General features: G+C 36.9%; 6 protein-coding genes and 1 pseudogene across 7 annotated transcripts; 2 read left to right on the forward strand and 5 right to left on the reverse strand.

Annotated features, from left to right (window-relative positions):
* Positions 1547-2427, forward strand: LOC104731598. The gene is made up of 2 exons (XM_019233884.1): positions 1547-1742; positions 1822-2427. The coding sequence occupies exons 1-2, from the start codon at positions 1563-1565 to the stop codon at positions 2245-2247; spliced, it is 606 nt and encodes a 201-aa protein (XP_019089429.1). The 5' UTR covers positions 1547-1562; the 3' UTR covers positions 2248-2427.
* On the forward strand, positions 2899-3328 carry LOC104731599 (annotated as a pseudogene).
* Positions 3372-8197, reverse strand: LOC104731600 (multiple RNA-binding domain-containing protein 1-like). Its single transcript, XM_010451024.1, has 15 exons — positions 7936-8197; positions 7724-7831; positions 7474-7588; positions 6661-7388; positions 6415-6546; positions 6115-6204; positions 5899-6016; positions 5475-5798; positions 5323-5387; positions 5010-5154; positions 4593-4697; positions 4415-4516; positions 4161-4334; positions 3770-3904; positions 3372-3666 (listed from the first exon to the last, which is right to left on the reverse strand). Coding segments are annotated over exons 1-15 (2496 nt in total). The 5' UTR covers positions 7938-8197; the 3' UTR covers positions 3372-3513.
* LOC104731602 (cyclin-T1-4-like) lies at positions 8558-12865 on the reverse strand. The gene is made up of 8 exons (XM_019234078.1): positions 12730-12865; positions 12144-12222; positions 11780-12027; positions 10999-11080; positions 10480-10614; positions 10063-10238; positions 9822-9973; positions 8558-9724 (listed from the first exon to the last, which is right to left on the reverse strand). The coding sequence occupies exons 3-8, from the start codon at positions 12004-12006 to the stop codon at positions 8910-8912; spliced, it is 1587 nt and encodes a 528-aa protein (XP_019089623.1). The 5' UTR covers positions 12007-12027; positions 12144-12222; positions 12730-12865; the 3' UTR covers positions 8558-8909.
* Positions 13101-15073, reverse strand: LOC104731603 (dnaJ homolog subfamily C member 17-like). The gene is made up of 2 exons (XM_010451025.2): positions 14868-15073; positions 13101-14385 (listed from the first exon to the last, which is right to left on the reverse strand). Exon 2 carries the CDS (start codon positions 14347-14349, stop codon positions 13279-13281), a length of 1071 nt encoding a protein of 356 aa, XP_010449327.1. The 5' UTR covers positions 14350-14385; positions 14868-15073; the 3' UTR covers positions 13101-13278.
* On the reverse strand, positions 16201-16863 carry LOC104733477 (protein spalten-like). Its single transcript, XM_010453056.1, has one exon. It carries the CDS (start codon positions 16861-16863, stop codon positions 16201-16203), a length of 663 nt encoding a protein of 220 aa, XP_010451358.1.
* Positions 17467-19056, reverse strand: LOC104731604 (uncharacterized histidine-rich protein DDB_G0274557-like). Of its 2 annotated transcripts, none has more exons than XM_010451027.2 (3): positions 18736-19056; positions 18246-18355; positions 17467-17641 (listed from the first exon to the last, which is right to left on the reverse strand). In XM_010451027.2, exons 1-3 carry the CDS (start codon positions 18968-18970, stop codon positions 17609-17611), a joined length of 378 nt encoding a protein of 125 aa, XP_010449329.1. In that variant the 5' UTR covers positions 18971-19056; the 3' UTR covers positions 17467-17608. The 2 variants fall into 2 exon arrangements, with proteins under 2 accessions (XP_010449329.1, XP_010449328.1); XM_010451026.2 differs by having other exon boundaries at positions 18246-18391.

Genomic DNA, 21470 nt, shown 5'->3' on the forward strand with positions numbered 1-21470 from the left:
CCCCCCCCCCCCCCCCAAGATTTATATGTTCACCACTTGTTTGTTTATCTACTTTCCCTATCCTAGCTATCAATGTTGTTCTACCTCTCTGAGAGCCAAATAATGCAAAGAGATTTATGTGTTCTATCTTCTTAGTCGTCCTCGTTTGAGAGTTTATGTCTTCTTAGTAAATGGGATCAGCAACTGCAGACACAGGGGTATTATCTCGGTTTTGATTATTCTTTGTTACTTTCTGACTTCCAGTTGCAGCTACTGTCAAGCTTTAGTTTCTGTCTGTGGGTTATATATTCTTGTGTGAATAGGTAAGTCCTAATATGGTCATCATGGCCCTTGCTAACAATAAATCTGATTTGTTAGATGCAAGGGAAGGAATGCAACTGCAGAGGTAAGCATATATCCTATATATATTCTCTCCTGACTTCTTTTTTTCATAGTCATGTTTGGATTTTGCTGTCAAGTTCCAAGTTGAGCAATGTGATACATAGGCCTAATTAGCTGATCCATCATGACGAACGTGTTAAGCTGCTATATATTGGATTTTGCTGTCAAGTTCAAAGTTGAGCAATGTGTTACATAGGCCTAATTAGCTGATCCATCATGACGAACGTGTTAAGCTTCTATATATTGGATTTCTCACTTGTCATGTTTTACAGGGACCAAGCCATTAGGTGATTTCTCTTTATTGCAAGTAAAATCACATTGTACCCCTTAACGACACACGACTAACCTGAAGAACCAAGCCACCTAAAAAGACACCACCCACTCAACAAATCATAGGATAGGCTTTTTTGTATAACTAGTTGGGTTTTCATCAAGCAGTACAGAGCACTTTTCTCTGACCAGCATTGGAGGATGATTTAGTTGTTTTTTAATAAGACGTTTCTTAGTTGTCATCAAGCAGTATAAAGCCAGCTTTTCATGATGATTTAGATATCTTCACTTATCCCACTTTTGATGTATCTTTGTTACTTTCTTATGTCAAAAGACTGATGTTTTCAAGTGTCTGTTAGTATCCTTGGTGTCTGTGTGTTAACGTTCAATTGCGGCTTGCAAGGACAGAAGGGAAAATTTCGCTCTACTTGATCCCTCGTGTGTAGAGCATCCGGTACATATGCATCCTCATTGCATTAATACACATAGGCTCTATATGTATCCTTAACGAGCCAAGGTTGTTAGCTCACAACCACAGTGATCAACAGTTCTGCCTAGCCTAGTAGTCCCGGCGTATCAAACTTGTTCTTGACTGGTACAGCAAGAAGGCTACCGAAAGTACAGGCAACAGATAACCCAACAAGAATGGTTCTCTCAAATAGGGCAGTGAGTTCAATCTTGTTCAAGTTAATATGTGTGGCACACCGTTGTAGTTGTTGGTTATAAAAGCTAAAAAAAACAAAAGGAACAAGCAATGTTTTACGGAAGCCCAAAAACAAATAAAAAGGCCCCATAGCCCAAGAAAAAAAAAAAAATAGGTCAACAGGATTACACTAGTGTATATACTATATATATATAAAATTAGACATTTTAGGGTTTGACAGTTGTGGGAAGCTCCTGAATCGACGGCAATGTCTTCATCAGATTCCTACATTCCAGGTGATGATTCATCAAATTCGCAACCTATTCCTTCTTGTGAAAGTGTAACCCCTCCACCAAATGTAGAAACATTGATGGTGACTTTGACTGAAGAGTCCGAAGCTTTTGCCAAGAAGCTTATTGAAGATGTGAAAGGATTTGTCAATAGCAGGGTAAGAAGAGTTCATCTTTAGTATACATATATGGTGTATTTCAGGTTTTCATATGATATATCTTTTTCTTTGTTTTTAGACTACATCTAGAGAGGAACTAAAGGCTATGATCAGATGCCTTAAGAGATGCATCCTGAATTTGAACTCGAGTTTGGAGGCAGAAGGATTAGCAGTTGATACCTCGGTGGTTCAACCTAAGGCCAACAACTTGGAAGGAAGACACATCGAGGAGTATAGAGACGACGCAAACGAGCTTTGGAGATTTCTGAAGAGTCATACACTGGAGAACTACTTAACTGCTTTGCATCCTCTTCCTACAACTGAAAGTAGCGAGGCCTTGCGAACTCTTCAAATCATCAGAACTGAGGTGCGTTATTGTGAAAATCTAATTGATCGAGTGATGTATGAAGGTTATAATTGCATAAATCTGGATGAGGAAGATGACGAGGAGGAGGAGGAGGAGGAGGAGGTAGATGATGATGATGATGATGATGATGATGAATGAGGAAGAGGAGCGGAGATGGCGAGATGCATAATCGAGTTATTATGTCTGTGTTAACTTAGATTAATGTTTAATTAACCTATATGTGGTTTTATGTCTGTGTTAACTTAGAGTTATGTTTTGTTTAAAACCTAAAATGTTTGTGTTCTCTATCTTGTTGTAAGACATGCAAATGTTATGTTATCTCCCACGGTTTTAGTCTACGTTTTTGTTTTTATTATAATAAACAAATCATGAGTATAGTATCTTTATCATGCATATCAATGGGATAGAGTGGACCACTGAAAATAACAGAAAGAAACTATAAAAGCATGATCTTGTGGGGTTGCTTGTGAATTTGATTCGTTTGACTTGGGTTTTTGGGTATCTAATAAGATATCATTGAAAAGAATTCTTCTATAACAAATAAATTAAGACTAGAGACCAACATTTTAAAACATGGAGAATCCTATCCACACACACTACACTAGGCTTCTTGATTTGTTACGAATTCAACAAAAACAAACCCCCGCATCGCATATTGCCCCGATATTTCCTCATTGCCTTAAGAAGACAATGACAGGCCCAAACCCAATAAAGGCCCATCAGCCGATAAATCATATATAACTAAAAAGTTGTCGACATTATGAGAGTTTGTTTAGGGTTGACGATATATTCTTTCGGGATGGCTGAAAAATACCCAAATGGATTGATGGGTTCCTTCTACGTCAAGATATACGAACTTGTGGAAGATCCTTCGTCGGATCCATTAATCTCTTGGAGCAAACGCAGCAACGGTTTCGTCATGTGTAGTCAGGAGGAGCGAATCCGCAGTAAGATTCTCTTGGCGAACTCTGTGAGTTTCTCTCTGAGCTTAGCTATTACGGGTTTAGAAGAGTCAAGAAGAAGGCTGGTTCTGGGGTATTGGAATTCAGAAATGAAGATTTTGTTAAAGGCCAGCCTGAGCGTCTCAAGGACATGATGCTCAAAGCTTCTAGGAAGCGCAGGGCCAAATTCAGAGCTCAGCAAGCTGCCAAAGATGCTGTGGATCGCCTTCAACTTCAAAGTTTACATATTTGATCATCGTACTACTCGTTGTTTTATCTCTCTGAATTTATATGTGTCACGTTTCCAGTCTTGTGAACTGATTCGCTTAAGAAGATTTCTTCTATAATTAAACTCTGTGTTGAAAGAAGTATATTAAGACTAGAGAGCAAAATTTTAAACCCATGGAGAACAATCACAGTAAGCGACTCATATAATAACACCAAACTATAGAGGAAGAGTCTCCTACTCAGCTATTCTCTCAAACTTCATGCTGCTTTCATCAACAACTTTAATGCTTTTTCTTCTCTTTGCATTACCGTTGTCTTGGTCCATCTTGGCAGCAGAACGCTTTCTGATCGCTTCCATGCTATTGTCATCTTCGGCCCACTCGAGCACCTGAAAAGAAGGGCAGAGATAGATGAGTCGAGATCGGATCCCAAGGATGCCAAATGAACAAACAGGCTTCAGAGATGAGACAAGAGTACAACACAAGACTTACCAAATGGCGTCCGTAGAAATGGGTGCTGGCCAATGCTCTTTTAGCATTTGAGGCTTCTTGCTTTGTCACGAATTCAACAAAAGCAAAACCAGCATATTGCCCCATATTCCTCTTTGGAAGCCTCAGACTCTTTATCTGCATAAACATGAATCAGGAATATTGTTAGATTCTTCTGAAAAAAATATTATCCAAATCCAACTTGTTTGCACATAATTTCTATATCGTTCCAATACGAGAGAGCTAATGTTTCATCCCCTTGTAGTTTCTCTAACAAAAAGACCAAAACTTCAGCGACTGTACGAGAGAATGGCAGTATGTGTTCATGGTTTGTAAAATAGAACTAATAAGCTGTCCCCATAACATTATTCTATATCCTGAGATAAGTGTGTACCTGTCCAAATGGACTGAAGAGCTGTTTTAGTTCATTCTTGGTTGCCTCAAAAGCTACATTTTTCACATGTAACTTTGTTGAAGTTTTGTCCTTGCCTGAATCTTTTCCAACCTTGTCACTCCGCTTGTTTTCGCAGAATTTCAGGATCAAAGCATGCCCATCCAGAACAGTCCCCTGCCAAAGAAGAAAGTGTCACTGTACTTCATCTACTCCATTCAACTTTTAAGTTTCAAAGAGACTTAATTATTATATACCTGTAGATCTCTGTAGACACTGGTGGCTGTCTCTACAGAGTCGAATTCTACAAAACCATAACCGCGTGAAAGAGTCTTCCCATTCTTTACATGCTTTATAATCTGCTTATCATGGAAAATAAAAGATTAGACTCACAATTGTGTACACATCATGTGTCAGTAACGAACAGCAACTTACCTTGGCACTCAGAATCTTTCCCTGCTTCACCAGTTTAGTCAAATGCTTCTTTAAACTCTCATCAGTTGTCTTGAAGCTCAGATTCTTAACATGAAGGACATTTGACTGAAAATATAATGCATTATTTAAAGGAAATGTTACGAACAGACCAATTTAAAAGATAGAACTATATTTGTCTACAAAATTGATCAGAAAACAGATATATAGATAAAGCCGATAAACATAATTATATAGTACCTCACCTGAAACTTACAAGATAGTACTAAACCCGTATATAGCGCCACAAGGTAAAATCTAATTTAGTTTCCTAAGCTAATCAAGATTTTCTCAATTACCTATCAGTTCGGCTAGCTCATATCCACTCCAAAAAAAACATATGATTTCATAACGGTTCACATCTATCATAACTGGACATACCTCAGTTACATCTGGATCGATTTCAACCTGCTGCTCCAAGTTGACTCTTCTCACATCATTTTCTCCAACATCATCACTCTTCTTTTCATTGTTATCAGACTCAAGAATATTTGCAGGAGCCCACTCCAGATACAAGGGGCCATCTCTGTAACAATAGGAAAAATATGATGAAGCAGTTTGGTTTTGACTAGCATAATCATTTATCCCCAAGAAGCGCACTTTGGGGAAAGCCTAACGGATTTTAAACATTTTATACAGAAGTTGTTCTTCCACTCTTGGTTTAATAAACATTAAAGTTAATTTTAAAGCTTACATGTAACGCTTGTATGCCATTCCCTTAATAGCTGCACGTGCCTCAGCCGGCTCAAGGAAAACAACCTGAAGGTCATGTGAGTAAGAGCAGGTTAGAGAGCAATTAACAATCTGTCCAATATATTGAAGTAGCACACGTGGAAAGAAAAATACCAAGGCCATCGTCTTCGTCGGAGGGAGGACAATTTTGTCTAGACTTCCAAATTTTCCAAACATTTGAGCCAGTTCCTTTTCAGTGGAAGCAAACGGCAAATTCTTTACTAAGAGGATATGTTTGCTTCGGCTCTTCTCATCACCATTCCCTTTAGCAAATTCTTCCAAAGAGGTAACATTTACTCCAGCTTTAGCAAAGGCTTCTTTGGTATCCGCAATCACTTTTGTTTCTCCCAAAGCAAGGCGCACAGCAGGATCTTCAGCTTCACGGTCAAGTAACTCACTTTTGCTTACACCATACACCCTGACTATATTTTCTAGAATCTACAACACAAAAGGGAAAAGGAAAAAAAAACCATAAAGCAACTAAAAGCTAGATTTAATAAACATTAACGGATGCATTCTTTAAACAAGAAAAACGTACAGTATCGGGTCGCATGAATAAACTATTCCAAGCTTTTGTATTTCCACCAGCTTCCGATGCCTTTCTTTGTTCCTCTCTCTTTTGCTTGAATGTTTTTGGCAGGTTAGAAGTGTCATTCCTGTTGAGAAGGGTCATGTTAAACAACTAATGAAAAATCTGGTTCACAAAAATAATACAAGTTGAAAGACCGAAACTTAGAAAGGGTAGGCCACTGACACTTGTTTATCAGACGTTTCACGGTGCTTGGCTGGCAAAATATGCAACAACCGGCCCTGGAAAATTGAGTTATCTAATTCCTCCATTGCCCTGCATCACCATCAAATGTTTTAAAACCTGAACTAACAGCTAGAGATCAACATAAGGCTACTTCTTGAAAAGCAATTACTCCGACCTCAAAAGGTAACCAACAGCAACAAAATCAACATAAGGCTACTTCTTGGAAAGCAATTACTCAGACCTCAAGGGGTAACCAACAGCAAAAATCAGCATAAGGCTACTTTTTGACATGAATAATACCTTGCCGCACATTCCGGAATCGGGTAAAGGATGTAGGCAATTCCTTTGGACCTTTTCGTCTCCTTGTCAAGAACAAGATGGACTTCTGATATCTCACCAAATTCGCTAAAATGTTCCATAAGCTCTTCTTCTCTATTGCATGAGATTATTGACAAGAATCAAAGATGTATAAGATTAATAACAGATAAGATAAACAGAAATCAGGGTATATAAAAACAGCAGAAGATGAACAAGACAATCCCGTACGTTGCAGTGTAAGGCAGGTTACGGACGAAAAGGCGACCAGTGTCAAGAACATCATCACTGTCAGCTTTAAATTCTTGAGCCCCCTTGCCATCAGCTTCTACTTCCATGGCATCGCCATCATCATCTTTATCAACTCCATCAGCTTCAAAATCTCCATCAATAGGAAAATTACGAATATCAGCATCATGACCATCTTCATCATCTTTACCATCATCATTCCCCACAAGATCATCATCATCATCATCTTCATCTTCATCTTCACTACTATCAGTTTCACTATCACTGTCCGAATCCGACAGATTTTTCTTAATCCTACTCTTGAAGTAATCCATATCAGAAACATCATCAGTGGGAGCTACAGCTTTGCTCTCTTGAGCCTTTTCAGTATCAGATGATCTTTTAACTTTCTTAGGCTTAGCACTATTGGAAACCGTTGGCTCATCGGCTTTCTTCACCAAGACCTTCTCTTTAACGGTTTGTTCAGGGGCAGGAGGAATGGACACGTCATTGGACCAGATTTTCGACTTACCCCTCTGATGAACCTCAAGAAATTCCTGGAACTCAGGATCATGAACCTCTGGTTTCCTCTGTTTGCCTCCTTTAGCATTACCACTTTTTAAAAGTTCACTAGACGATTTTTCATTATCCTCATTAATTTTCTCTTCTTTCTTACGAGAAATACGACTCCATGGACGAGGAGCGTTCTCATCTCCGACTTTATGGGCAATCTATAAAAGCCAAAAGGAGAATGAATCTAAATTACAGATTCTCAAACTAGTACACACAGGTGAAAACAGAGCGTCAAGTACAAACCTCAACAAATATACGAGAAGTGTCAAGAAAAGACTTGTTGAAATACTTAATAGCTTCTTGAGCTTCTTCAGCACTACGATATCCAATAAAAGCAAATTGTCTACTCTTACCATCACTGCAAACCAAAAAAAAACAAAACAAAAAACAGAGAGTGATTCAAATTAAACCAATCAATAAAGGCACGAAATTTAGTTGTGAGAAGGCTCGAATTTGGATATAGTAGTAGTAGTAGTAAGTAAGTAAGTAATACATGGAACGCATCAATTTGGCATCAGTGATTTCTCCTTTCTGTGAAAAGACATCTCGAAGTTGATCCTCTTTCACATGTTTGGGCAAATTCTTAACGCATATCCTCGACCTGGATTTTTTTTACAAAGATAGCAAAAAATTTGATTGGTTTCAACAAATCCTTAGCTTAAATCCAAAAGAAAGAAGAGTTTATTTGGCAAACCCAATACTTACATTATTTGGTTTTGAAAGAGCTTGTTCTTGCACTTGTAGAATTGAAGTTGGATTCCGAAACTAATATGATTCTAAGAGAAGAAAAAGATGACCTTCTTTTGTTGTTGTTGTTCTAATTGAAATGTTTGCAAGAGTGTCGGAACGATATATATGATAGCGATTTTAATCTGCCGCCGACGACTAGAGAGAGCAACGCGAAGAAGAAGAAGACGAGAGAGGGTTTTTAGGTCTTTTGTTGTTCCTTCTTTAGGTCGGCTTTAGATAATGAATCAACCGAACCAAATTCAGATTTTGAGTAACTTAACCAGTACATAAAATTTGATTATTCAAAACTAGCAATTTACTTACATTTGTTTTGATTTTCTTACAGGTCTGTTTTGATTATACTAATCGGCTCTTAATTTGACAAAAATCCGCCTGAGTTTGTAGCTAACCGGAATGGTCACGAAGCTAACCGATACATTCTAAAACCAATAATGACAAACTGACAATCGGAAGTTGTAAAGAGATGGACTTTAATCTTAATATAAAACAAAAGTTACAAAATCACCTCGTTCCCTAATGTACATTGACAAATCAGTTGACCACTCTGTTTCCTAATGTTATCAAAACAAATCAAGTATTGACTTGGCTCTAAATAACTTCTGTCAAAAATTCTCGTCTTCCCTACATTATACAAAGGGAATGCCAACAATAGAGTTCCTTATATAGCCTATGGGATGGTCTCTCACGGATGGAAACCCGATTTAGTTTCTCAACTGTTGGATACAAGTGCCAAGAAACAGAAAAAAAGAAGATATAACCAACATCGTAAATACAATGAGCTTGTTTCGCACCATGGTTGGGATTCAAAGTTGCCAAATATCTCTTGTAGAGACCCATGAGAAAGTAAAAACCAAAGAGAGATCTTTTTTACCTCTCTTGGGAGTGTCTTCTTGGCTATATTGGTCACCATGACTATGACTACTTCCTCCTCAGTTTGTCTTGTGACTTTCTTCAACATTCTCACTGTTATTGTGTCGCCTCTTTCCTTCTCCTAACTGTTTTTCACAAGGGCTTCCCATTTTTCTCTTACGGCTAGGCATTGTTGAAGAAACATCATCTACCATTTCACCTTCCTCAGTATTTCCCCCCACCAAGTGCTTTCCATCAAGAATCTCGCCATGTTCTGTACCCATGTGATTGATTTCCGAGCTCTTGTTTTGTATATCTTTGTCATCCTCAACAGCTAATTCCACGTCTTCCAGTTCTCTTTCGATCAAATCATCCTCATCTACCAAATCCTTTTTCCTCGTCCTCTCACCTTGGAACTTCTTAGCCTCTAGTTTAGCCTTCACCGTATCTCTAAGCAATTTTAAGTCTTTTGGGGACTGGCTGACCGGGGCATCACCTGTATCAACAACTCTAGATTTATCATCTTTTGGAAGCTGTGCACCTGCTGCTTTCTCTGTTTTTTCCTTCCCAGGTGCCTCAACTCCCGACCTAGACTTATGGGCTGGATGATTCTCCGTATGCAGGCTATCTTTCGTTTCTGTATCTCTTTCCCCCTTCTGCTCGGTAATGACACTACCTGCCTCACCACTCCCATTATCATTGTTCCGGTTTTGTGTAGCTTTTGACAAACCCCCGTGATTATCAGAATTTGAATGTTCATGAGTTGAACGTGCTGATATTGGCCTAGACCCACCATTATGAGCTGAGCCTCCACCTACACTACTTTCGACTTCGCTTCCTTGAGATGCAGGAACACGGTTTTGCTCATACAGCTCAAGCATTTGGTTGCTAACGTCTGCAGTATACAAAAGGCAGTAGAACTTTAGCATCAGATCCAAAATAACGAATAGAATTCAAACAGAAAAAGTGGATGATAAAGATAGTTCTCTCACCCTCCAGTTGTCGAGGTGTGACGTCAAATTCTTGCCACCAAACCTTCTCTCCATCTGATGGTAATTTCACTTTAAGGAACTTCGCAGCAAGAAAAATTGCTCCCGCCGCAATGTGGTGAGGCTTAAATTGCAGGCAGAGTGACGTCCGCAGACTGCAAGCATCTTTTTATTGTATGAAGACGAAAATACAAGGCAGATAGATCTATCTGAAGCTTTTCAAGGAAACAGACTTTTAACGTACCCATCGTTAACAAAATTCCATGCAACTTGGGCCAGAGCATTCTGTGCGACCTTAAATTTCTTTATCGCTTCTACAAGAGGTTTATAAGGATGATGAACATTGAAGTCAAACCCCAGCGTAGAAAGCACAATCTTTTCTCCACTAAGTATAAGCTCTTTTTGTTGCTCATATACTTCCTGCAATAGCGTAATAAGTTCAGTACAAAGAAGAGAAATAACATAGAACGCGATCAGAACAGATGAGAGATCCAAAAAAATCGACAGTTAGCTTAGGAGGATTGATAACAAACAAGCACAATCCTGAGGTTCGTGCCAAATTAATGTCATAGTGAAATAAAATATGCAAAGAAAAAAGTGCAAATTCACTTATGCTAACTAAACAGGAAGCAGAGTAGAGAAGGTTTAGTAGTATTCGAACCTTTTGCTTGATCTTCTGTGCAGTAGTAGGATCCTTCTTGTGTATTATCTCATAGGAGACAACAATAACATCTTTTAACGGCCTTGGAGTTTCTTCGACTTTTCCAGCAAGGAACATGCAGACTGTAGCAATCGTCTGGGCGTGGAGGGAGGAAACATGGAAAAAGGAATCAGTAATAATCTTAATACTGTTCTGCTCTAGTCTCTAGAAGGATAAATATGTACAAAGAACTAGATACATTGATACCAAATAGACTAAGAGAACGCTTAAAATATATCATGGCAAACATCTTCACAAGAAGTCATGTGTAAATTCATCTACTGCATCAGCTAGTTTGCCTTCTATATATACAAAGGAAAATGGCAGATAGATGGAGACAATGAGTGTAAACAGACACCAAGGACAAGGAACTATTTCAACGCCACAAAATAAATGCAAAGAGACCGGCAGACTGGCTCGAACAACAAAGAGTACGCCCATGTCTATAACTACATCAATGTGCAAAGAAATTATACTCACCCTTCTGTCATTCCTAGCATGTGACTGGCGAATGAAGAATCGATGGCAGAATATTATTGCTGTAGCTATTGTAACCTGCGGACTGTATTAAAAAAAAAAATATATTAGCTGCTTTCATTGAGAGCCAAAAGTGAAAGCTATCAATGCAGATGAAACCATGTCAATATGAAGACAATTCATACCGAGTACTGTATTCACCACTATATACTAATTTTTGCAAAGCCATTGAAGGACTATTGGGAAATGTAACCCAAGTAAACTCACCAGTTTCACCATTTTGTTGTAAATAGCTTAGACTAGATTATTCATAACCTAATTGACTTATACAACATCAAATTCTATATCGTTTCAAAATTTTGTTCCTAGAAAACCTACATGTAAAGTGATCACTATAATCTGTAAGAAATAGAGGTAATGATAATGGTTGGAGGATCTATCATGTCCCAGACAAAGCTAACAAGACGTAATCAAATCGAAAAAAGCACCAACATCTAGATATATAACCCAAGATGAACCCATCAGTTTCACCTTTTTGTTGCCAATAACTTTGACTAGATTATTGATGCCCTAAATGACCTTTATGACATCAAGTTCTATAAATTTCAGAATTCGATTATACATTATCTACATGTAAGGGGATCACTATAATACAATAAGCAAAATAGAGGCAGTTATCATGGTTGGAGAAACTATCATGTCCTAGACCAAGCTCGCAAGAAGTAATCAAATGGAAAACGCAACGAATAAAGCTGAAATATATAGGTCAAAATATAATACTTACACTTTCAGTCGCATGCCTAAGTCCTGCAGAAATGTACAGTATGACTTGCGGAGGTATGTTTCCTTCTTTAAGTCAATACTATCCAACCTCGACGGAGAGTTTTCTTCTATTTCTTTTCTTCCAAAATACCAACGGGAAACCTCGTCCTGCTTCTCATTAGAATTCTTGGAGTAAGCTGAAATGCCACTCTCCCCATATGAACAATCCCCAGCTAATACTCCAGCCATAGCTATCTTTCCAAACCAGGTCTAGTAAAAAAACCAGAACCAATGAAACAAATGAATGTACAAAACAAATGAAAGGGTACAAATCTAAGAGTTGTAACTAATTTTGCTAAGCTAAATCCATGAGCTGAGATTTATACCTGGTCACGTTGTGTTCCCAGCAACTAAAGTTTGATACTAGCAAAGAGGATCTTAAAAAATGTAAGCTCTTTAGGGAATCTGAAAGAACAGGGAATCATTAACATAAGTCAATGAAGAATACTTAGAATAAATGGCATTAAAGGAAACACATTCACATACTCTAAATGAGAGCAAAGACAACACAATGACATGAATCATGAATAAGAAAAAAAAAAACTCATTTGGCAGGAAAATAGTGTGACTTTAAGAATCATGTAAACGACCCTGTTCCTAACTAAACCCACGCATCCAGCAAAAACGAAAAAAAACATTGAAATCGAAATTTTCAATCGCCATAGAGATAAATTGGAGATAATCAAAGCCAATTCTACAGGAAAATTTGAACTGAGAGATGCAAAAGTTTGTGAATCCGTCACAAACGAACGAGAAAACGTAGAGCAGATCTGAAAGATGCAAAAGTTCGTGAATATCACCAAACCCGAAAAAAATACACAAATTACAAGCGAAAAGATGGAAAAATCGAGAAACCCAAACGGAAAACAAAAACCCAATCGGAAACAGATGACAAAATCGATAACTACGCACCAGATTATGGCTTCTTCGACGGCGAATTGAAGCTAAACGCGTAGAACAGCTGCGTTCGTCGAACCCTAACCCTAGAAACGCGAGAAAGGAAAGAACCAAAAAAAAAGGAAGAAAGGGGAAAAAAATTGGGATTTTTAACGAATATTCCGATTTACCAGTGATATATGACCCCAAGAAGGAGACTAAATCTTATCTTTTAATTATTTTGGGGCAAAAGTGAAAACTTTTAAGAATGAAGGGACGAGAAAAGGGAAATATTTCGTCCAAAAATTGGAAACGTGACAAATTTAAGTGAACCAATTCCGGTCTAATTCGTTCGTAAACCGTAGAGAATTCGAACTAAACCAATTCATACATAGCACATTTTTAACTACAAAAAACAAAAAGGGGTTATGACATTTCATAGATTCAACATTGAAGATGACAAGGAGGAAGAACTGACTTTGTTCCACTGTACGTTTTCCTTGTCTAGATGCAAACTATTACTCTAATCATAAATAAAAAAAAAGCAGTGATTGTTAAACTTGTAAATGTCATACAGTTCTTACTTCACACCTTGATACCACTACTTGCCTCTGCATAGTCATCTGTCCTAAGCTTCTTAAAAACCCTCTCTTCTACTTCAGAATTTGAAATTCCTCTTGTAGCTTCTTCTGGCTCCCTAACCTCTCTTTTCCCTCTTTCTTCTGCTTGATTTGCCACATTTCCGCTGTTGAAACTACCCATTGTTGATATAGAAGAGTCTTTCCTACTAGAAGAAGCACCATTTGTGTTTTTGTTTGTTGCTTGCTGTGCTTCCTCTTTCTCGGTTGGTGTTTTCTCTTTCTCAGTTGCCTTAAAAGTGCCACGGCAATTTCGACAAAGCACGGACTTGTTAAGGAAAAAAACCCTCACATACTCATATTCTGCCCTGCATTTGTTGCACATTGTCCAAAAGGTACTGACTTTTGAAGTGGGCTTATTGCTTCTCGATCTACCACTAGAACTTGGCTGGTTTGGTGGTTGTTTCGGCTGGTTTGGTGATTGCCTCGGCTGGTTTGGTGGTTGCTTCGGCTGATTTGGTGGTTCTTTCTGCTGGTTTGGTGGCTGTTTCTGCTGCTTTGGTGGCGGTTTAGGCTGATTTGGTGGCTGTTTAGGCTGGTTTGGTGGCTGTTTAGGCTGATTTGGTGGTTTCTTTGGTGGCTGTTTCTGCTTCCGACTCCTTTTTGGTTTAACTTCGTTCAGCTTCCTTTTCTGATCATAAGCAATTCTCTTAACCTTATCAGATAATAGACACCAAGCAGCCAAAACAAGTTTAAACGCACCCTCTGCGCCTTCACACTTGTTCTTGTCAGGATGAAGCAAAAGAGCTAGCCTCTTATATTGTTTCTTCACTACTTCTTCATCAGCCAATGGATCAACACCAAGAATTCCATACCAATCAAGGTCTCCTCCAATGATTTTGTTTCCTGCCGAGATATAAACATCGATCAACATCATAACTTGTTTCAACCCGTCAAGCTTTGGATACAAATTCTGAGCCTTGTTTGCTAGTTTCTTCGCCCCGTTGTAATCATTCTCCGCAATTTTCCTCTTGGCAATATCCATTGCTTTTATAGCTTCCACCTTGTTGCATTCCATGTCTTTTTGTTCTTCAAACGATTGAGTACCTTGTCTCTACGGGAAAACCAATCGGAGAAGACAAAAGCAAAAGGATTCAGAAGAGTATAACACAGAAGCAAAACCGTAAAAATGCAAAATCCAATAAAAAGAAGCAAGTCTTAGCCATAATCAATCACTAAGTTAAAAGCCATTTGTCTCTAAAGCCGCAAGATTATCAAAATCACAAACAAGTCAGCAACAATATGGTTGGATATAAAGTTACAAACAGAGAAAAAAGGATACACAAAACCCATAAAAAGAAGAATCTCGTGTAAACTAGTAACTAACATCTTAATTCAACTAGGCAAAACCATACATGCAAATCACCAATTGAATAAGAAACAATTTACTGTATCTCAATCTACAAAACATCACACTACTTACAAACAGATTGCCAGAAATCAAAATGAATATACCAGTATTAGGGGATACACACAAAAGAAAACCCAAAAAAAAAAGATCTTTGGGATTATCGTGCAAAGCCAAAATCAACATACCAAATAAGTAAAAGTCGGATTTTGATGGAGACCCACTTATTAACCCATCCACATTCGCGATTCAGTATCAGTAATAGTATCACAATACCCTAAAACGATGGAGGCGACGAAATCTGAAATACGAAGAGACCACCGTTGTGTCTGCGTGTGACGAAGAGTAATTTATGACCCGACGAAGCCAGGAAATGATTTAGTTTCCGGTTCATAGAAAAAGAACTGGGTCAAAATTAAAACATTTTAGAAATACAATGACGGACAAAAAAAAGTATTGGTTTTTTCCCTCTCTCCCTTTCCCGCGCATTCTCCAAGTTCTTCCATGAAAATTACAATTCATCACTTTACACAAGATTGGTGATTTATTATTAAGCAACGATCGATCAACAATGCTAAAGTAAAACCTTGTGTTGCAAAATGCTAAAACACGAAATGTAATCCCTTATATATATATGCAATGTAAACAACAATTTTTCCTTATCATTCTTATTTTAATTTCTTACATCACTTACTAAAACTACAGGTTTTGCAATATTATTCACCACTACTTTTTGTAGCTTTTTGATCTAAATGACTTGTATTTTTTTTACACATATCACTCTTATCTTCTCTTATTCAATTAAATCTTGGATCATGGTTTCACACGGTTGTATTGTATCTATACCATACTACTACTAATAGTACCATATCAAGCAAGTATCTTGGGATTTTGTCTTGGTATAAGGGATCTTCTAGACTCAATCCATCAGGGCTGCTTGATATGCATTCAATTCTAATGAGTCCCCCTTGCCAATATTTTTTGTTTTCAAAAGGTTTCTACTTTTGATCCTATTGGCTTTACCAGTGTTTGCGAGTAAACAGCTACCTGATAGTATGAGTTATTTCGAATTCTTAAAAAAGACCATAAACAATAGAAAACGTCTTTGTGTATTCTAGTACTAAGATTAACTCCATTCTACAGATTAAGAGAATAAGCTGAATTAAGAATTAAGAAAAAGAAAATGAACAAATACTAGTTACATGATTTCTAGAGATACTTTGATTAGTTACCTTCATCTGACTATTCTAGATTACAGAAAAAGGTTCCATATAACAAACAGGATTTTAAAACTTGTAAATGTGATTGTAGTCTTAGTTCTTATCTCACATCTGTCATCGGCTTCTGAAAAGCCTCTGAGCTTCATAAGTAGAGTTGGGGTCTCTTGTTGCCATCAGCTTCTTGAAAAGCCACTCTGCTTCAAAAGTAGAGTACGCATTCCCTGTTTTAATCGGCTTCTTGAATAGCCTCTCTTCTTCAAAAGTAGAGTTTGCGTTTCCTCTCTTGAATGGCCTCTCTGCTTCAAAAGTAGAGTTTGCGTTTCCTCCTTTTGAAAAGACTCTCTGCTTCAAAAGTTGCATTCCCTGTGTTCATCGGCCTCTTGAAAAGCCTCTCTGCTTCACAAGTAGTGGACTTTATTTCCTCCAAAATCTTAGAAAGTCCCTCTTCAACAGAATCAGCAATCTTAGAAAGTCTCTCTACAGCATCAGAAATCTTAGAAAGTCTCTCTACATCAGCAGCATCAGCAGCAGCAGAAGCAGCATAAGCAGCAGAAGCAGCATCAATGTCTTTCTTTAGTTCCTCAAAAGATCTATTAAATTTTTCTTGTGCATCCTTCTGTTTCTGTGAAGACTCAGGCTGACACTCAGGCTCGCGTGGCTTCGGTGTTTTCTGTTTCTGCGAAGACTCAGGCTGACACTCAGGCTCGCGTGGCTTCGGTGTTTTCTGTTTCTGCGAAGACTTAGGCTGACGCTCAGGCTCGCGTGGCTTCGGTGTTTTCTGTTTCTGCGAAGACTCAGGCTGACGCTCAGGCTCGCGTGGCTTCGGTGGCTTCTGTTTCTGCGAAGACGCAGGCTGACGCTCCGCCTTGTTTACGAATTTCTTAGCCCCATCGTAATCATTCGCTGAGATTTTCCTCTCGGCGATATCAATCGCTCTTCTAGCTTCGTCCTTGTTACACTCCATGACTGAGTTTTCTTACTCAAATTCAGAGAATCGTTTGCAAGTAACAAAACCCTAGTTTATTATTTTGGAAATTGTTATCTTTACAAGTTACAACAAGCGAGAGCGGTCGTGGTATACAAACTAGGGCAAGTCCAGCGTATATATAGATTACGCGACGGCGTTTTCCCTTTTTCACAATGTTGGAAAATTGATGGATTGGAAAAAGGAAATTTTCTTATTTTGGTGTGGGGTAAAATAGGAATTATTAGACCATCATTGGTGGGGAGTATTCTCTAAGTTAGTCTCATATTAATTAATTATATAATTAATACTAACTTAATTAAAGCAACCCTAAGAGAACTTAAGCAAAATCACTCTATTACTAGAGAACCCCAAAAAAGAGTTGCTCAAGCATTTAAATAATAATTTTTTAATTTGTGTTTATTAATTATCAAACTTCAATAATCTAAACTGACAAAACAATTATTTAAATTTTTTATATTACATAAAACTTTGGAATATTAAACATATTTTACAAACTTTGGAATATTAACAAAATTCTGGAAACAATTATTTCAATTACTTATATTACATAAAAAATGAAACAAAAATATTTTACAAAATTTGGAAATATAAAACATATTTTACAAAATCAAAAAACAAATACAACATAAGTGATCATTACTTGTTGAGTCGAAATTTGGACAACAATCTTGAAACCAAAGCCTATCAATTACTTGATGAGTCGAAATTTGAGAAAAACATCTCATAAGATGAAATTTGAGAAAAACTTCTGCACCTAGAATTAAGAAAACACAGGTTATCAAGATGAGTATACCAAAACACAGGTTTAGATGTAGTTATTGCCACAAAAGACAAAACTAAAGGCATAGACTGATTTTGACCATTACACATGTTACAAACAACCCCATATACCCACACTGAGAAAAAATCTCATACCACACCTTGAAATCATATATACCATTATAAAGAACATATTACAAAGATGAGAAAGACATCCTTGTCCATGTGACTTGGTCTTTAAACTCATAACCTGGATACACGACCTATGTGTAACTTGTTTGATAGACCTATGTGATTCCCATTATTCAGAACATATGCTTTAGAGCAGCAACAAAAAGATACAGGACTATTTTCTACTTTAAACAAAACTAGAACTACCAAATAGACAACATGACCTTCTTCGTTACAACTAACTACACACAATAAGGCTGAAAGATCTGAGCTTTTTCATAAACATTGCCAATTCACATATCTAGCAAAGGAGGACAAGAACTTATCCAATACTGGTGAAATAACAAAGCAATAACAAAGCAGTATATGACTTCTACTTAGGATATGATCAAGATGCATGACCAACTGTCTAAGGAAGAAACGCTTACAGGATGGGTAGCTCCCACAGAATGCTTCATTGCTTCACCAGTAGCCTTGTTTACAAGAGCAAAACAAGGATGACCGTCTGCATCCTTCACCCGAGTGCTGTACTTCTCATCTTTGTACCAGTGATGCGCATTCGTAAAGGAAGCAACTATCAAATATATAAATTGAAACTCTTCCAAGAACCAATCGCTAAGAAATACAAATAAACTATAATATCATCAGCAAGCTTGAAAATGCTCAATCAATGGAAAATATCCAGATCAATAATAGCCTATACAAGCCGTGAAAACATGAACATCACAATAGGATCTGACAACCTAAACAACAAAACTAAATTATAGAGTAACAGAGAACATAACAACTTGTAATCCTCTTTCTTCATCTTATATGGTAGACAACAAGATTCAATCTTTTAACTCATTACAAACACATGGAGCCAAGTGGTTAAGTAAATTGGATCGTGGTGTGAGTGAGAGAGATGATTAGACATACCAGTGTGGCTCTCTAGCGTCAAATCAGGCGGCGGATGAGCTCCGTAACGGTGGTGATCCGGCGGGTAGGGTTCATTGGAAGAGTGATGACCGACATGGCTCACATGACAAAACGGAGGCGGCGGTTGTGGTAGAGCATCGGGGAAATTGTTGCCCGGCGGTGGTCCCCCAAATTTTTGACGACCTTCATAGCCGTCGTCGCGTTGGTGGTGGTGGTGGTGGTGGTGGTGTTCCATTGATTTTTTCCGATTTCAGAACAATCGCTTGTTCTCTCGCCGCTTCATTCGACAGAGAAGAGAGAGAGAAAGTCGGGAAGAAAGAAAAGAAAATGGCGAAGAAAAAAAATTTTCCCTTTTATATTTACGAGCCAACCAATGAAAAAACGCCATGTAACCTTCCCACAGCAACGATTCTCTCTTATTTGGACCATTAATGGATTTTTTATTCAGTAATTGGGGCCCAATTACAAGAGTAATCTATAGAGAATCTCCCACTAATGATGCTCTTAGTCTTTGTTGTTGACATGTGTCTTAACTCTTCAATGATGCAATGTTGGGCCAGATGGACTTTCTAAACCGCCGTATGTTTTTTTGGGCTTTTGCTCAGTTGTCATGTGTAATGTTTATATATATCAATAAAATATTTTCACTTGTGGAAAAAAGAAAGAATGAAATATTAGCTCTGTTACTTTGTAATTATTGATTTCATAATCCATTTATTTAAGTAGTGGTAGATATATGATATTCTTTAATATTTTTTTACCTGATTTTTACTAGTAAATATTGATTTGAGATGTAGAACTTAAAAGAGTCAAAAGACTCAAAATAATAATATATCAGTTGTAAACCTGTGGTGATAGTTCACTCTGAAAAAATGGAGTAAAACAGTTGTCAAAACACACAACTTATATAGTATACAATATTGAGTATACACAAGTATTTTTAATACTAACAAGATACAAATAAGGATTCCAAGTCATGAAAACCTGATTTCCTTGAATCAAAAATATCTACAACAAATGGACACTATACATATTGTCATATTGACAACGGAAGGAAAACTTGTTTTTGTCTAAAGATGGAAAAGATGACCATAACATGTCATAAAGCACCCATGAAAGGCTAAAAAGCAGAACTCTGCAGCTTCTAGAAACATGTAAATAAGTCAGGTGGTTTCTTAACAATTGAAAATAAATGTTGGAATAAAATTTAACTTGTTGTACACTGCAGAAAAAAATTCGTAAATGTCTAAATATATTATTAAATTTTAATGTTTTAAATAAAGTTTATTTTTCTAGAAATTGAATTACTTATAATATTTGAACTTCTTAGAAAGTTTAAATATTATTAATATCTAAAATGTATTATAAAATTTAAGTATTTTAATTATTGAAATATTTATAAGCTTTAAAATTTTTAGACATTTGAAAATTTTAAAGTTATTAAAAGTTAATATTCTTTAAAATAAACCATAACAAACCACATAAAACTTTTAAATTTAAATGTCTGATAAATCATGATTCTGCTCATTTGTATTTGAAATCATTTTGGTCTTTTTTTTTTATAATATGACTTTAAATTTTTGTCAAGTTTTCTTAAGCGATGTGAAACATTTTCTATATTTTTTATTCACCAGCTGAGCAATATATGTCTGTTTAAAAAAAATTAAATTACATTATATACAGAAAAATCATAAAATTTTATTCAGTAAATATATTATATAATAATTCAAAATAATTTTAATATAAAATCAAATAAAAAATAAAAGGAAAATCACATATTTTTGTTTTAATTAGATTAAGAGATTTCCTTCTTTTTAAAATATTACCAATAATTGATTTTATATGTTACTATAATTAACTAAATTCATAATATTGCTATAATTACCAAAAGTCAAATTAACTCGTGGAGAAGAACAATCTCCTCTGTTCCTATTGAATAATATGGAGAAATAATCAAATAGATAATAAGCATTTGCATAAAGTTTTTTGTAACACAATCATTTCAGAGGCATAATGTTACACCCCATATGACAAGTTTTGTCTATAATTAAGGTCGTTTGACGTCGATTTCAGCCATTTCAGAGCCAGCCGATTGACGTCGCTGTGCTCGATGCCACTGTTGCGGCCTTCTTTGTTACCGGATCTAAGGAAGAAGAGGTTGTTCAATTTATCTGCTATTTGACTTGTTCCTCGGAAAATTTTGATTGGCTGGGACGAATCATTATGTATATTTTGCGGGTTTTGTTAATCGTTTTGAGCGTCTTCTTCTTCTCGATTGGGTGTGTGGGTAAAAAGAGTAGGAATTAAGAGCGTTTCCTTGTTAGGGTTTTAGCTCTCTGATACGTTTTTGTTCTCTAAGACCCTTCCTTGTGTTTTTGGCCCCGCTCGAGTTGTTAAATCTGGATTTCAGGGTCTGAAGGTTTATAGAATAAAGTAGAAATTATATTAGAAGGCGTATGTTTTTTTTCTGGTTGGCTCTGTTTTCTACCGTATTCTTTTTTCAAGCTTAGAAGTGTGCCTTTTGCTGCTCTTCACTATTATTAAGTAAGAATTATTAACATTTTCTTGGGACTGTAACATCGTTGTTTATGGTTTCTAGGATATATCTCTGTTATTAAGCACACAGGACCATAGTGAAACTATTGCAGCAAAGAGTGGCGCTCAATATCATCTAATTCCTCTTGTTGTTGACTCAACTTCAATCAGCTTCAGGACAATAGTTTTGAAACAGAAGG

This window comes from Camelina sativa, chromosome 12 (genome assembly GCF_000633955.1).
Source record: "Camelina sativa cultivar DH55 chromosome 12, Cs, whole genome shotgun sequence".
Classification (NCBI taxonomy): domain Eukaryota; kingdom Viridiplantae; phylum Streptophyta; class Magnoliopsida; order Brassicales; family Brassicaceae; genus Camelina; species Camelina sativa.